The sequence below is a fragment of the Equus asinus genome, chromosome 21 (assembly GCF_041296235.1).
Source record: "Equus asinus isolate D_3611 breed Donkey chromosome 21, EquAss-T2T_v2, whole genome shotgun sequence".
NCBI classification, from domain to species: domain Eukaryota; kingdom Metazoa; phylum Chordata; class Mammalia; order Perissodactyla; family Equidae; genus Equus; species Equus asinus.
This window is the reverse complement of record NC_091810.1, coordinates 59,487,763-59,504,009: the sequence shown is the minus strand read 5'-3', so window position 1 is coordinate 59,504,009 and position 16,247 is coordinate 59,487,763. Positions and strand designations below refer to the sequence as shown.

Here is a 16,247-nt window from a genome sequence, read left to right as displayed (position 1 = left end):
AAATGCTTTCGACCAGATGTTTGTCTTCAGGTATGCAACTGCTGTGCCCAGCCCACTGTCTGTTAAGCCAAGTTGTGGTTAATAAAAGGGCTTTTTTTCTGAGATACCGTAGGCTGAAGTCCCACGTTTGTTATACCACTGGGAGTGAAAATACTACATATGTGAATGAACTGTCTCCCTTGGACATAGTTTCTTGATAGGATTAAAAACCCATCTTGAAAGTTGACATTTTATCATAGTCCATCTCTATGGTAAAGAGAAGTCTGGTGTCTTCTATTCTGTGATGGCTAAAGGAAATAATCTAGGATAATAGCAGTAGGATTTTGACAGGGTACCATTATGCCAGGGGAGAGAGAGAGCGCGCGAGGCTGTATGTGCAGGTGCATGCATGCACACACATACATATACAATGCACACATGCATACATATGCACAAATACACATATCCATGTATACACACAAATATATATAAACACACACACATATGTATTTTTGGTGCCAAGTTACCCAGCTGTTGCATCCATCCTATCAATTTTGCTGGGTGAGCTCTTTGGCCTCCTTAAAGATCTTACTACTCTAGCCTAAATGATTGATTTTGCAGGCCCTAAATTCTTCCTTATCTCACCCAAGAATTCCCTGCTGGTAGTGCTTTTCTGTACACTGTTGAATCAGGTAAAAGTTTCTTTCTTGTTAACAGCTCTAGTTTGAAACTTATACAAGTAGTAGCTTTCATTTCAAAATACATTGTTTAAATATGTAATTCAGCCAGTAAATGTTAAAGAAAAAACTCCAAAACTCTGCTCTTTTATTAGATGGTTAAGAGGTTTTTAAAAATAAGATTAATCAAAGAATGATTTTTCCGTTCTTAAAAATGTCCTAGTGAGAACATAATAGTATTACGTAATTATTGGTAGTAGGTAAGTTAAGAACTGCGTAGCAAACAAAAAAGCAATTGATGTTTATTTAGTATAGAAGTAGGTACAAGTCTTCATTTCTTTGAATTTGCTCTTCATAAGGACCCTTGTGGGGGAGTGGGGAGCCTTTAGTAATTTAATATTTTTTTCAGACTCCTGACCTTAAGCTCATATAAGCAGTCTCAAGATTTGAATCCAGAACTCAGTGACAGATTGATTTCAGTGGCTTGGTTGAACTACTTGGAAATATCTGTTGGCTTAAAACAATGATGAATTTTTTAACCTGTCCTGCTACTGCTGCTCTTAGTTCCCATAAATTGAATGTAAAACACTAGCTCAATGATAGTATTTCTTGAGATACCTCTTTTCTGCTGTTTTCATTATAGCTTTTGAGGAACTTGAAAAAGCCTTGAGTACAGCCCAAAAAACAGAAGAATCACGGAGGAAAATGAAGGCAGAAATGGATGAACAAATAAAAGCTATCGAAAAAACAAGTGAGGAGGAACGCATCCATCTTCAGCAGGAATTAAGTCGGGTGAAACAGGAGGTTATTGATATAATGAAAGTAAGAATAATTCTCGATTGAAATGAGCCACAGAAATTTTGAAATTTAAGTCTTATGCTTTTCCTACAATCTTTGATTATAAGCAAGAGTTAATTTGTATTTTAGTCCTTGACCATTTCATTATGTTCAGGATATAGGAAAAAAGCACTTTGATAGAAAAATGAATTTACATCTTATACTTCCCAGAGATATTCTCTGCATATAATTTCTCTTTTATGTTTTATAATCCTCTCTTTAATTTTCTTTTTTTTACATGAAAGATAGCATGTTACATATACTATTCTATATTTCTCTTTTCCACTTAATCCGTCTTGGAGATTGTTCCTTATTGAAAATTTTTAATGATGCCTCATTTTAACCAAAACAGCATGATACTGGCACAACAACAGACACACAGATCAGTGGAACAGAATCAGGAGCCCAGAAATAAACCCACACATCTATGAACAGCTAATTCTTGACAAGGGAGCCAAGAACATACAATGCAGAAAGGAAAGACTCTTCAATAAATGGTGCTGGGAAAACTGGACAGCCTCATGCCAAAGAACGAAAGTAGACCATTATCTTACAGCATACACAAAAATTAACTCAAAATGGACTAAAGACTTGAATACAAGACCTGAAACCATGAAACTTCTAGAAGAGAACGGAGGCAGTACGCTCTTCAACATTGGTCTTAGCAGCATATTTTCAGGTACCATGTCTGACTGGGCAAGAAAAGCAGTAGAAAAAATAAACAAATGGGACTCCATCAAACTAAAAAGCTTCTGTACACCAAAGGAAACCATCAACAAAATGAAAAGACAGCCTAACAATTGGGAGAAGATATTTGCAAACCATATGTCTGATAAGGGGTTAATATCCAAAATACATAAAGAACTCATACATCTCAACAATAAAAAAATAACAACCCAATTAAAAAATGGGCAAAAGATCTGAACAGAATTTCTCCAAAGAAGATGCACAGATGGCCAACAGGCACGTGAAAAGATGTTCAACATCACTAACAATCAGGGAAATGCAAATCAAAACTACAATGAGATATCACCTCACTCCTATCAGAATGGCTATAATTAACAAGACAGGATATAACAAATGTTGGAGAGGATGTGAAAGAGGGAACTCTCATACTCTACTGGTAGGAGTACAAACTGGTGCAGCCACCTTGGAAAACAGCATGGAGATTCCTCAAAAAATTAAGAATAGAACTACCATACGATCCAGCTATTCCACAGCTGGGTATTTATCCAAAGAACATGAAAACACAAATTTGTAAAGATACATGCACCCCTATGTTCATTGCAGCATTATTCACAATAGCCAAGACTTGGAAGCAACCTAGGTGCCCATCAAGTGATGAATGGTTAAAGAAGATGTGGTACATATACACAATGGAATACTACTCAGCCATAAGAAACGATGAAATCCGGACGTTTGTGACAACACGGATGGACCTTGAAGGTATTATGCTGAGTGAAATAAGTCAGAGGGAGAAAGTCAAATACCGTATGATATCACTCAGAAATAGCAACAACAAACACACACTAGAGATTGTATTGGTGGTTACCAGAGGGGAAGGTTGGGGAAGGGAGAGGGCAAAAGGGGTGATTAGGCACATGTGTGTGGTGGTGGATTGTAACTAGTCTTTGGGTGGTAAACGTGATGTAATCCACACAGAAGTTGAAGTATAATGATGTACACCTGAAATTTATATTATGTTATAAACCAGTGTTACTGCAATTAAAAATAAATAAATAAATGCAATTTGATTCAAGAAATTTAAAAAATATTGGTAATGATGCCTCATTTTTTTAAATTAATTTTTTTTATTGAGGTAACGTTGGTTTATGACATAAGTTTCAGGTTCACATCACTGTATTTTGACTTTTACATGGACTACATTGTGTTTACCACCAAGTCTACTTGCTATCTGTCACCATACAAAAGTGCTATTTTACCCGTTTTGCCCTCCTACCACCTCCCTTCCCTTCTGGTAACTACCAATCCATTCTCTGTATCTATGTGTTTGTTTATTGTTGTTTTTTTAATCTTCCACATGTGAGTGAAATTGTATGGTATTTGGCTTTCTCTGACTTACTTCACTTAGCATAATACCCTCAAGATCCATCTCTGTTGTCCCAAATGGCAAGGATGGATTCATCTTTTTTTATGGCTGAGTAGTATTCTATTGTAAATACATACCACATCTTTTTTATCCATTCATCTGTTGATGGGCACTTGAGTTGCTTCGAAGTCTTAACTATTCTGAATAATGCTGCAGTGAACATAGAGGTGCACATATCTTTACACATTTGTGTTTTCATGTTCTTTGAATAAATACCCAGCAGTGGAATAGCTGGATCATATGGTAGTTCTATTCTTAATTTTTTGAGGAACCTCCATGCTGTTTTCCACAGTAGCTGCACCACTTTACATTCCCACCAGCAGTGTACGAGGGTTCCCTTTTCTCCACATCCTCTCCAACACTTTTTATTTTGTATGTTTTTAATAATAGTCATTCTGATTTGTGTGAGGTGATATCTTGTTGTGGATTTTTTTGTTTGGTTTTTTGGGGAGAAAGATTATCACTGAGATAACATCTGTGCCAACCTTTCTCTTTTTTTGTACGTGGGACACCACCACAGCATGACTTGATGAGCAATGTGTAGGTCTGCACCCAGGATCCAAACCTGTGAACCCCAGGCCACCAAAGCAGAGTGCATGGACTGAAGCACTACACCACCAGGCCAGCCCCTCATTCTGGTTTTGATTTGCATCTCCCTAATGATTAGTGATGTTGAACATCTTTTCGTGTGCCTGTTGGCCATCTGTATATCTTTTTTGGAAAAATGTCTGTTCAGATCCTCTGCCTGTTTTTTAATTGGGTTGTTTGCTTTTATGTTGTTGAGTTGTATGAGATCCTTATATATTTTGAAGATTAACCCTTTATCAGATACATGATTTGCAAATATCTTCTCCTAATTGGTAGGTTGTCTTTTATTTACTGATGGTTTCTTTTGCCATGCAGGAGGTTTTTAGTTTGATTTAGTAGTCCCATTTGTTTATCTTTTCTTTTGTTTCCCTTGCCTGAGGAGGCATTCAAAAAGATACTGCTAAGACCAATGTCACAGAGCATGGTGCCTATATTTTCTTCTAGGAGTTTTATGGTTTCAAGTCTTACATTCAAATCTCTAATCCATTTTTAGTTAATTTTTGTGCATAGTGTAGGATAGTGGTCTACTTTCATTGCTGTCCAGTTTTCCCAGTATCATTTATTGAAGAGACTTTCCTTCCTCTATTGTATGTTCTTGGCTGCTTTGTCAAAAATTAGCTGTCCATAAATGTGTAGGTTTATTTCTGGGCTTTCAGTTCTGTTCCATTGATCTGTGTGTCTGTTTTTCTGCTGGCACCATGCTGTTTTGACTACTAGAACTTTGTAGTATATTTTGAAATCAGGGAATGTGGTGCCTTCAGCTTTCTTCTTTCTTCTCAGGAGTGCTTTGGCTATTTGGGATCTTTTGCTGTTCCATATAAATTTTAGAATTCTTGCTTCTATTTCTGTGAAAAATGTATTTGGGACTTTGATAGGGATTACATTGAATCTGTAGATTGATTTAGGTAGTATGGACATTTTAACTATGTTAATTCTTCCAACCATGAACACAGAATGTCTTTCCATTTCTTTGTGTTTTCTTTGATTTAACAATGTTTTATAGTTTTCAGTGTACAGGTCTTTCACCTCCTTGGTTAAATTTATTCCTAGCTATTTCATTCTTTTTGTTGCAATTGTAGATGGGATTGTATTCTTGAGTTCTCTTTCTCCTATTTTGTTGTTAGTGTATAGAAATGGAACTGATTTTTGTATGTTGATTTTGTACCCTGCAACTTTACTGTATTTGTTTATTATTTCTATTAGTTTTTTGTGCGTTCTTTAGGGTTTTCTATATATACAATCCTATCTGCAAGTAGTGACAGTTATACTTCTTCCTTTCCAATTTGGATCCCTTTTCTTTTTCTTGTCTAATTTTTCTGGCTAGGACTTCCAAATCTACGTTGACTAAGAATGCGTGTCTCATTTGTTTTAAAGACTGCTCAGGATTTCGTTGTATGAATGTCTCATAATTTAGTCAGTCTTCTACTGATGGATATTTAAGTTTTATTTTTTGCTGTTGCAAATTGTGAATATCCTTATTATATTTGCTCACTATTATATTTGATTAGTATAGTTTTCTAGAAGTGGAATATTACTCAAGCAAAGGTTATGTGTATTTTTAATTATTGCATACTTTCTACAAGCTCTATGGAACAGTTTCTACTCTCACAAACAATGCCTTAGAGTATCTTTCCCCCCTCACAAAGGTGATGTTATGTAACTTTTATCTTTCCAAGCTTAACAGTTAAAAAAATGACATCATTGTAGTTTCAGTGTGTATATCTCTTACCCATGTGATAAACATATTTTTATATGTTTAAAAGAAATTTGTAGTTTTTCTCTTTGAGTTGTCTGGTCAAATCCTTGATTCCTTTTCCTATTGGGCTGTTTGTCTTTTTCTTGCTGATTTGTGGAAGCTCTTTATTTATAGTAGGAATTAGCCCTTTGGAATGTGTGTGTGTGTGTATGTGTGTGTGTATATATATATATATATATTGCTTTTATCCAAATAATTTTCTTTGTTATTTGTTTACTTTGTTTATGATTTATTTTTGGTTTTGGGGTTTTTTTGGCAATGCAGAAGTTTTCCTTTTCACTTAAATGCTATCTGGATTTTAATTCTGCTTCAAAAACACATTCTCACTTGAGATTATTGAAAAAATTCTATTTTTTCTTGTGACACTTACATGCTTTCATTTCTTATGGTTAAACCTTTGATCCAACTGAAATTTTTTTGGTATAAGGAGTGAGGTAGGGGGTCCACCTTAAATTTTTTCCAGATGACTACCAGGTAGTCTCCAAACCATTTAATAGCCCACGTTTTCCCCTCTGACATGACATACTCTTTTTATTACATATGAAATTATTGTAGTGCTACATATGGTTTTTTTTCTGGATTCTGTGTACTATTCCATTGTTTTTCTGACCATATGCTTTTATTACATTGTTGTAATTACTCTGGTTTTATAATATGTTCTCCTATTTGGTAGCTTCCTGTTATTACTCTGACTTTACTTTTCAAAAGAGTATTAGCTATTCTTGCTTGTTTATTTTGTTTAATGGACACCCCCCCCCCCCCGACTTCTATTGGTAGTTTGATTATATTAAATTTTTAGACTTGTTTAGGGAGGTTTGATATCTTTATAAGATTGTCTTCCTTTTCTAGAAAGAACAAGGCCAGTGCTTTTTAACAAATAGTACATGCCTAGAAAGCTAGGCATAATTAGATTGGTGCAGCCAGGGCAACTTGACCATGGGGCAGTGCCCTTTCTGAGAGCATCCTTATTTCCCCAACTATATTTCCTCATCCTGATTGGTGGGGAACATCCCTGCAAGATGTGGGAATGGAGCTTCAGCCCATAGGATGAACTACTGCAGCAGCTCTCCTTGCCTTGAAGGAGGAGCAAAACTTTACTGGTTTTTCTTTTAACTGTCTAGACTTTGCTGAATTTTGATTTATATGAAAAATATGTTCTGATTTTTTTCCCTTGAGAAACTATTTGCTCAATGACTAAACTGTAGTAAAGTATTATATAGTTGTAAAGTTGCAAATTTTATTTTGGGTGTTTTACTTGAACTATTTGGGTGATTTTCAGAAATCCTCAGAAGAAATTGCTAAACTACAGAAGCTTCATGAAGAGGAGCTGGCCCGCAAAGAGCAGGAACTGACCAAGAAGTTTCAGACCCAAGAAAGGGAATTTCAGGAGCAAATGAAAGTAGCTCTTGTAAGTAGTTATTTTGTTGTTGCTATAGGTAAACTTCATGGCATTTTAAAGTTGTCATCCCCTCACCCCCGCCTCCCAGCTTGAGGTCAGACTACTGGCAGTTTTTACCTTTGAGTATGCAGAGGGCAGGAAAGAGGCGGTCAGAGCTTGTTGTCTTAGTATTGTGTGGAAATTAAATTTACTAATCTAACAAGCTTTCATTAATCAGTTTATTCATTTGTTTGTCCTTCTTCTCACGCTGGTGGTAGGTTGTGATTAGGGAGAGTAAAGGAGAAGATAGATTAATTGAAGCATTGAATCAGTAACAGCGTAACTCAGGAAGAATGTCTAAAAACTCACCAGACTGAATGTATCAGAGCTCAAGGCTCAGAAAGTTTTGTCTAAGGTGCATTTTAAAGAAGAAAAAATGAAAAGGACCAAGTAGTTTTCATTTTAAGTAGAATAATTTCAGTAGTAATTTTCAATCCATATGATGTTTAAAAAAGTAAAGTAAACAAACCCCCACACAACTGACTCACTTAACAAAAACAATAACCAGAAAAGCAAGGATAAGAAAGATTTGTTAGAATAGTGTAGTTTGAAAGTTTAAAACAAAAAATGTTTTTTCTTGAATTGTGAAAAGACTTTTATGTAAGTTACTATAAGAAGTGTTAATACCAAAAATGTAGTTTGTTTTTATATGAAATTATTATTCATAAAGTAGTATATAATTTAAAAATGCTTTCAGTGTGAAAGGATGAGAAATAGGATTTATAATTTTAATCTCTTTTCTTTTATACGTCTTTCTTTTCACTCTCAGTTGGATCTGGGGCTCTGAGAATCTCCAGCAGCAGTGATTCTTGAACTCAGTCAGGGAGTTCTCATCTCTCTGGGGCAGATAGGCACCCAGATTTACAGTGCTCTTGGCTGAGGTTAGGGGTTTAGTCTGTGATTGTGAAATGTACATGAGTATGGGCACATACTTCTATTCTTTGTTGGTCCAGAAAGGATTTAAAGTACTTTATAAGAATATTTAAACCATAACATAACAGCATAAATTTAAAATAGGGGCATGGACATTAAACAAAGTGGGACATAAATGAAGCTGGGAATGGCACTAAAATGCCTCATAAAGACCTATTATAAGTTTTCGTGCTGGAGTAATTGGCCTTTGAGAGGAGAGAGCTTTGAACACTGGCTTTGTTAAACTGTGTTCTAGGAAGTGATATATTCAGATATGTTCCGAGCAGAGAGAGCAGGACACAGGCTCACAGAAAGCACATGCATGCACACATGCACTTACCCTTTCGATTCCCCTTTCTACCTACTTTCTCAAAGAAGTTAGCCTTGAGTTGATAGTCAAAATTCAACAGACTCTTAAAGTTTTTTCTCTTATTTTTGTGGGCATAAGGAGATGCGTTTAAAATATAGTTTACATTAAACAATGTAGTATGTTTAAAATGATGTTTTAAAATTGATATTATAGAAACTAATATTATCAGTCTACTTGTAATATGGCACAGAGTCTTTCCTTAAAGCAATATGCTTCACCAGAGTATAGTGAACTGAAAATATTGCTCCTGGCAACATGAATCCTAAGCAATAGGTTTGGATGAGTATACTTAATTGGAGTCCAAAGCCGCTAAATGTTAAAAGTACTCTCTAGAGCTTCTCTTTTCATAACACTAAACGCTTTTAATATGAACGTTGATATATAATAAGGGCAATCACAGAAGAAGCTTTGCAGAATTGATGGGGCAGTAAAAGAGCCCAGATTATCTGAGAAGAGTTATATAGGCTTTTATAGCTATTTCTTTGATTTAACTCATATATTCACATGTAATCTTCTGCTTTTGATTTGGTTTTCAATGTGGGTTCCCTCTTATAACAAAGTATTTCTCACAAATTATATAAACTTATAATCTAGTTTCTCAGCCTAGAGTTGAAATATCAAACTCCAGCGTGCAGGGAAGAGGTAGCGGCAATTGTGTGACCCTTCACATTCAGTGATGTTTTGCAAAATATTTGAAGTAGTGGAAAAATAGCAGACATAATGGGATTACTGGAACAAAATTTTGTGTATTAAGAGTAATTGTGGCAAAGATTGGCCAGACCACAATGGAAAAGCCACAGTGCCTTGTTTCTGCAGACTGTAGCGTGGGAAGAGAGATGATGATACTGCTTACCTCGCAGGGCTGGTGTGCAGATGAAATGAAGTAAATGATTCCTATGGAAGTGCTTTGGGAATGCTGAAGATTTATGTGGGTCTAAAGTGGTATTACTGTTATTGGCGCAGGAAAAAAGTCACTCAGAATATCTGAAGATCACCCAAGAAAAAGAACAGCAAGAATCTTTGGCACTGGAAGAGTTAGAGTTGCAGAAAAAAGCAATCCTCACAGAGAGTGAAAATAAACTTCGCGTACTTCAGCAAGAAGCAGAGACTTACAGAACTGTAAGTTTAAATAATATTCAGGTTCCAGAGCTGTGAAATTATTTGTATTTGAAAACTATTGTTCTCTCTCCAGTCAGTTTAAATTTGTAGAGAAGCTTTTGTTCTACTGAGTTAGATTTACATATGCATGCACGTCGTTTTTAGATAGTGAGAGTTCTTCGTGGGAGTGGTTCTGGTGTCTGCTACATGGTGATCCTGACTCTTCCTTTAGCTGCTGTATTTCTCTCAGCCACTCAGTCTGATTCTTTGTACTCAGGCTCTGCAACATCTCCACTCCGTTGCTTACTCACTCTTGATCTTTAGGAAGTGACTCACTTTGTAGGCAGTACTTGCCCTGGCACCTTCCTGCCTGTCCAGCTTCATCTCATGCCATCTCCTGGAGATAATTCATTCTCTGTTTATATCACAGTTTAGTTACCCCAATGCCCTACTTTTACATTTGAGTTTTTCCCATATTAAACATAGTCCTATAATGAATATATTTGTATATATGTCTCAGTGTGCTTATTTTAAGGCCCTGTGACCCTTTTCTTAGCAGTATATGAAATGTACGACCTGTTTTGAATAAACTGACTAATGTTATTTTATTTAGACTTTTTTCTCTGATTTAGGCAGTGAAACAGTCAACACTTCTTACCAATACTTCTAAACTGGGCTTTATTTTCCCATTTCCAACATTTATGTGGAGTGGCATGGTAGAGGGGAATGGGTATTCAGGAGGCTTAGATCTTCCATTTGCTAGCTTTGTAAATTAACAATTATACCTTAATTTCCTCACCTGTCACATGAAGAGATTGGATTTGGTAATTCCTTACAACTTTTCTAGCCCTGACATTCTATGGCTCTGCCTTATACTTAGCTTTTTTTCCATCAGAGTCAAGGTTGATATTTTCATGAGATAATAGTAATCTTTGGTAAAATTTATGTAAGTTCTTTCTTTTTGCAAAAAATCTTCTAAATAGTAATTTTGAGGGTGGAAAAACCAGATACATTATTTTTCTTCCAAAATTAAATGATGAAAGTAATAGAGTACTATTATAGGCATAAAAAAAACAGAAAAAATACCCATTTTCCTACCAATAGTTATTTTCTACTTCATGATTTATTTCTTTTTGACTGTCTATTCAGAATATTCTTATAATATATGTAGTTGAAATAGTTACCCAAATAGGTACAGAGAATCTGGAATTATGAGTTGTGTTAAAAATAGAATCTTTTCTTTGTGATATGGTTCCTTTAGGAATTGCGCACAGACTCTTTGTCCTTTCTCTTGTTTGGTGTGATTTGTAGAGTTATTTATCTAAATTTAGAAATTTAAGTATGTGTAGACATCATGTCATGTATATCATTGCTAATAAACAGGTCTGTACTTTAATAAAAATACGTCTCTTTTTATTAACAGAGAATTCTTGAATTAGAAAGTTCTTTGGAAATAAGCTTACAAGAAAGCAAAAATCAGTCAGAAGATTTAGCTATTCATTTGGAAGCTGAAAAAAATAAGCACAATAAAGAAATTACAATCATGGTTGAAAAACACAAGACTGAATTGGAAAGCCTACAACATCAGCAGGATAACCTTTGGACTGAAAAATTCCAAGTGTTAAAGCAACAGCATCAGACTGAAGTGGAAAAACTTAAAGAAAAATATGAACAAGAAAAAGAAACATTGTTGAAAGACAAAGAAAGTCTTTTCCAGGCCCACATAGAAGAGATGAATGAAAAGACTTTAGAAAAACTTGATGTGAAGCAAACAGAACTGGAATCATTGTCTTCAGAACTGTCAGAAGTGTTAAAGGCCCGTAGCAAGCTTGAAGAGGAACTTTCTGTACTAAAGAATCAAGCAGATAAAGTGAAGCAGGAGTTAGAGGCCAAGCTGGATGAAGAGAAAAATCATCACCAGCAACAAGTTGACAATATCATTAAAGAACAAGAGATGTCTATCCAGAGAACTGAGAAGGCATTAAAAGATGAAATTAATCAACTTGGACTTCTTCTCAAGGAAAAGGACAGGCATTTGAAGGAGCATCAGGCTCATGTGGAAAATTTAGAGGCAGATATTAAAAGACTTGAAGGGGAACTCCAGCAGGCATCTGCTAAGCTGGATCTTTTTCAGTCATCCCAGAGTACCACACATGAGCAAGCAAAAGCATATGAGGAGCAGTTGGCCCAATTGCAGCAGAAGTTGTTGGATTTGGAAACAGAAAGAATGCTTCTTACCAAACAGGTAGCTGAAGTTGAAACAGAAAAGAAAGATGTTTGTACTGAATTAGATACTCATAAAATCCAGGTACAGGACTTAATGCAACAGCTTGAAAAACAAAATAGTGAAATGGAGGAAAAAGTAAAATCTTTAACCCAACTCTATGAGTCTCAACGTAAAGATAATAACATAGAGCAGGAGCAGACAAAGCAAATCTTGATGGAGAAGGAAAATGTAATTTTACAAATGAGAGAAGGACAGAGCAAAGAAATTGAAATACTCAAACAGAAATTATCAGCCAAAGAGGACAGTATTAGTATTTTGCATGAGGAATATGAAACCAAATTTAAAAATCAAGAAAAAAAGATGGAAAAAATTAAGCAGAAAGCAAAGGAGATGCAAGAAACATTAAAGAAGAAATTGTTGGATCAGGAAGCCAAACTTAAAAAAGAGCTTGAAAATACTGTTCTAGAGCTTAGTCAGAAAGAAAAACAGTTCAATGCTAAAATTTTGGAAATGGCACAGGCTAACTCAGCTGGAATCAGTGATGCAGTGTCAAGACTGGAAACAAACCAAAAGGAGCAAATAGAAAGTCTTACTGAGGTACATAGGCAAGAACTCAATGATGTCATATCAGTCTGGGAAAAGAAACTTAATCAGCAAGCTGAAGAACTTCAGGAAAAACATGAAATCCAATTACAGGAAAAAGAGCAAGAGGTAGCAGAGCTGAAGCAAAAGGTCCTTGTATTTGGATGTGAAAAAGAAGAGATGAGCAAGGAAATAGCATGGCTGAAGGAAGAAGGTGTTAAGCAGGATACGATATTAAAGGAATTACAGGAACAGTTAAACCAGAAGTCTGCTCATATGGATTCTCTCTCACAAAGTGAAACTAAACTGAAAGCACAACTTGAAAAGCTGGAGGTTGACTTGAATCATTCTCTGAAGGAAAATATTTGTCTTCAAGAGCATGTAGTTGAACTGAAGATGCTCTCAGAAAAAGATAAGCTTCAGGTTTCTGAGTTGACTGACAAGTTGAAAACCACTGATGAAGAATTCCAGAGTTTGAAGTCCTCACATGAAAGAAGTAAGAAAAGCCTGGAAGACAAAAGCTTAGAATTCAAAAAACTGTCTGAGGAACTAACAGTTCAGCTAGATATTTACTCTAAGAAAACTGAAGCTTTATTGCAAGCCAAAACAAGTGAACTAATTGATATTAGTAGTAGTAAAATCAATGCCATTCTCTCTAGAATTTCCCATTGTCAACACCATACAACTAAAGTTAAGGAGGCACTACTAATTAGAACTTGCAGAGTTTCTGAGTTAGAATCACAACTTAGACAGCTAACAGAAGAGCAAAATACACTAAATAGTTCTTTTCAAGAGGCTACCCATCAGTTAGAAGAAAAAGAAAATCAAATTAAGAACATGAAGGCTGATATTGAAGGTCTTGTAACAGAAAAAGAAGCTTTACAGAAGGAAGGAGGCAATCAGCAACAGGCTGCCTCTGAAAAGGAGTCTTGTATCACACAGTTGAAGAAAGAGTTATCGGAAAACATCAATGTTGTTACATTGATGAAAGAAGAGCTTAAAGAAAAAAAATCTGAGATCAGCAGTCTTAGTAAACAACTAACTGATTTGAATGTACAACTTCAGAATAGTATCAGCCTAACTGAAAAAGAAGCAGCCATTTCATTACTAAGTGAGCGGTATGATGGGGAACAACGTGAATTGCTGAATCAGGTGCAAGATTTATCTTTGAAAGTTGAAACTCTGAGTAAAGAGAAAATTTCTGCTCTTGACCAGGTGGATCACTTGTCCACCAAGTTCTCGGAATGGAAGAAGAAAGCACAGTCAAGATTTACACAATATCAAAATACTATTAAAGAACTGCAGATGCAGCTTGAGTTAAAAACAAAGGAAGCTAGTGAAAAAGGTGAGCAGATAACTTTATTGAAGGAAGACCTTGATCAGCAAAATAAAAGATTTGAATGTTTAAAGGGTGAAATGGAAGATAAGAAGACCAAGATGGAGAAAAAGGAGTGTAATTTAGAGACTGAGTTAAAAACTCAAACAGCAAGAATTGTGGAATTAGAGGAGCATGTTACTCAGAAAACAATTGAAATTGAGTCCTTAAATGAAGTTCTTAAAAATTATGATCATCAGAAGGTTATTGAACAGAAAGAAATGGTTCAGAAACTTCAACACATGCAAGAGTTAGCAGAAGAAAAGGACAACAGGGTTAAAGAGACTGAAGAAAAAGTCTTAAGACTGGAAAAGCAAGTGTCTTCCGTGCAATCAGAACTTGAAACGAAGAAGAAAGAATTGGAATACGTGAATTCAAGTGTGAAAAGCAAAGAAGAGGAGTTAAAGGCACTGGAAGATAGACTTGAGTTAGAAAGTGCTGCAAAATTAGCAGAACTGAAGAAAAAAGCTGAACAAAAAATTGCTGCCATCAAGAAGCAATTGTTAACTCAAATGGAAGAGAAAGAACAGCAATATAAAAAAGTTAGAGAAAGCCATTTGAGTGAGCTAAATACAAAATTGCAAGAAAGAGAGAGAGAAATTCACATCTTGGAAGAAAAACTTAAGTCTATGGAAAGTTCACCACAATCAGAAACATCAGTTGTACATAGATCAACAAAGAATGTGGCAACGTGTACTGAGCAGGAAGATGCAGATCCCCAAGGCCATGTGCAGAAGGCATGTGAAGAAAAAATCAGTGTTTTACAAAGAAATTTAATTGAAAAAGAAAAGCTGTTGCAGAGGTTAGAGCAGGAAAAGGAAGAGACAATGTCTTCTCTTTCTGAAATGCAGTGCAAATACCAGGAGCTCTTAATAAAGGTAGAACATGCTGAAGCAAAGCAACATGAAGATCAAGTTAGGATAAATCATCTTCAAGAAGAACTTGACGAAAAAAACAAGAAATATTCCGTGATAGAATCTCAGCATGTGGAAGAAGAGGAATGTAGAAATAACATAGAGACAAAGCAAAACTTGGAAAACGTGGTTGATGATGTCCAGAAAACTCTCCAGGAGAAGGAACTAACCTGTCAGATTTTGGAGCAAAAGATAAAAGAGCTGGATTCTTGCTTAGTAAGAGAGAGGGAAGGACATAGAGTTGAAATGGAAGAGTTGACCTCAAAATATGAAAAATTACAGACTTTACAGCAACAAATGGATGGAAAAAGTAAACCCACAGAAGTTTTGGAAGAAAGTGCTGAAGAAAAGTCCAAATCACATGTGGTCCAAACCAAATTGCTTAGTAACATGGAGACAGAGCACAATGACCTGGAGTTTAAATTAGCAGGGGCAGAACAGGAGAAGCAGAAGCTGGGCAAGGAGATTGTTAAATTGCAGAAAGATCTTCGAATGTTGCGGAAGGAGCATCAGCAAGAATTGGATATAGTAAAGAAAGAATATGAACAAGAAATGGAAGAGAAAATCAAGTAAGTTTTTCTTCAGCATAAATATTTTTAAGGCAATCCTCCTTAATTAACTCCCTTTTTGGTGCCTAATACAGTTAAGTTTCACCTACCTCAAGTGCGAAATGTAAATGTAGTAAGTTAAATACTGAGGAGAAATAAAAACGATTTAAGGCAAGAGGAGTTTTATTCTATGTCCATTTGGGGAGGGGGACCTTTTCTTGCATTTAAGATCACGGTTATTAGGTACATCTCCAAGTAATTATTTTCATTTTGTGTTATTATTTTTAGCATTATGATTATATAATAGATGTGCATAGTGAAAAATTTTAAGTGGAAAAGAAAAATTCTCAAATCCCCAGGACAATTCCCTAGAGGTAATCATAATTTACATATCCTTTCAGAAGTTTTCCACGCCCAGACACACATACACACACACGTGCGCTCTTAAAAAATGTTTTTATACCAGTGAGATCGTACTGTATGCACAGTTGTGAAAACCAGGTAACTCTTTACAGCTTGTTTTTTGTATGACAACAGTTAACTCTTTGTAACTTTGTTACTCAGACAGGAGCAGGAAGATCTTGAGCTGAAACACAATTCCACGTTAAAACAGCTGATGAGGGAGTTTCATGCACAGCTGGCACAAAAGGAGCAGGAGCTGGAAATGACCATAAAAGAAACCATCGGTAAGTAAAATTTTAAATTCAATAAAGAACAAATCAGAATTAGCAGAGACTATTCATAATTTAAGCTTATTCTTCTCACACTATGCTAAATGCTTTAAGTAATTAAACTGGAGAAAAGATTCTTGCTCAACAAAATTCTTTGATGGGAGC

At 35.5% G+C, this 16,247-nt stretch overlaps 1 protein-coding gene across 9 annotated transcripts in view; it reads left to right on the top strand.

Annotated features, from left to right (window-relative positions):
* Nucleotides 1-16,247, top strand: part of GOLGA4 (golgin A4) — a 128,550-nt gene that overhangs the window by 69,507 nt on the left and 42,796 nt on the right. For all 9 annotated transcript variants that reach the window (XM_070493864.1, XM_070493862.1, XM_014845778.3 and 6 more), the window contains 5 exons: nt 1,300-1,478; nt 7,227-7,355; nt 9,631-9,786; nt 11,189-15,432; nt 15,976-16,097. In XM_070493864.1, the coding sequence (XP_070349965.1) occupies nt 1,300-1,478; nt 7,227-7,355; nt 9,631-9,786; nt 11,189-15,432; nt 15,976-16,097 (4,830 nt within the window). The remainder of the gene's footprint in view (nt 1-1,299; nt 1,479-7,226; nt 7,356-9,630; nt 9,787-11,188; nt 15,433-15,975; nt 16,098-16,247) is intronic.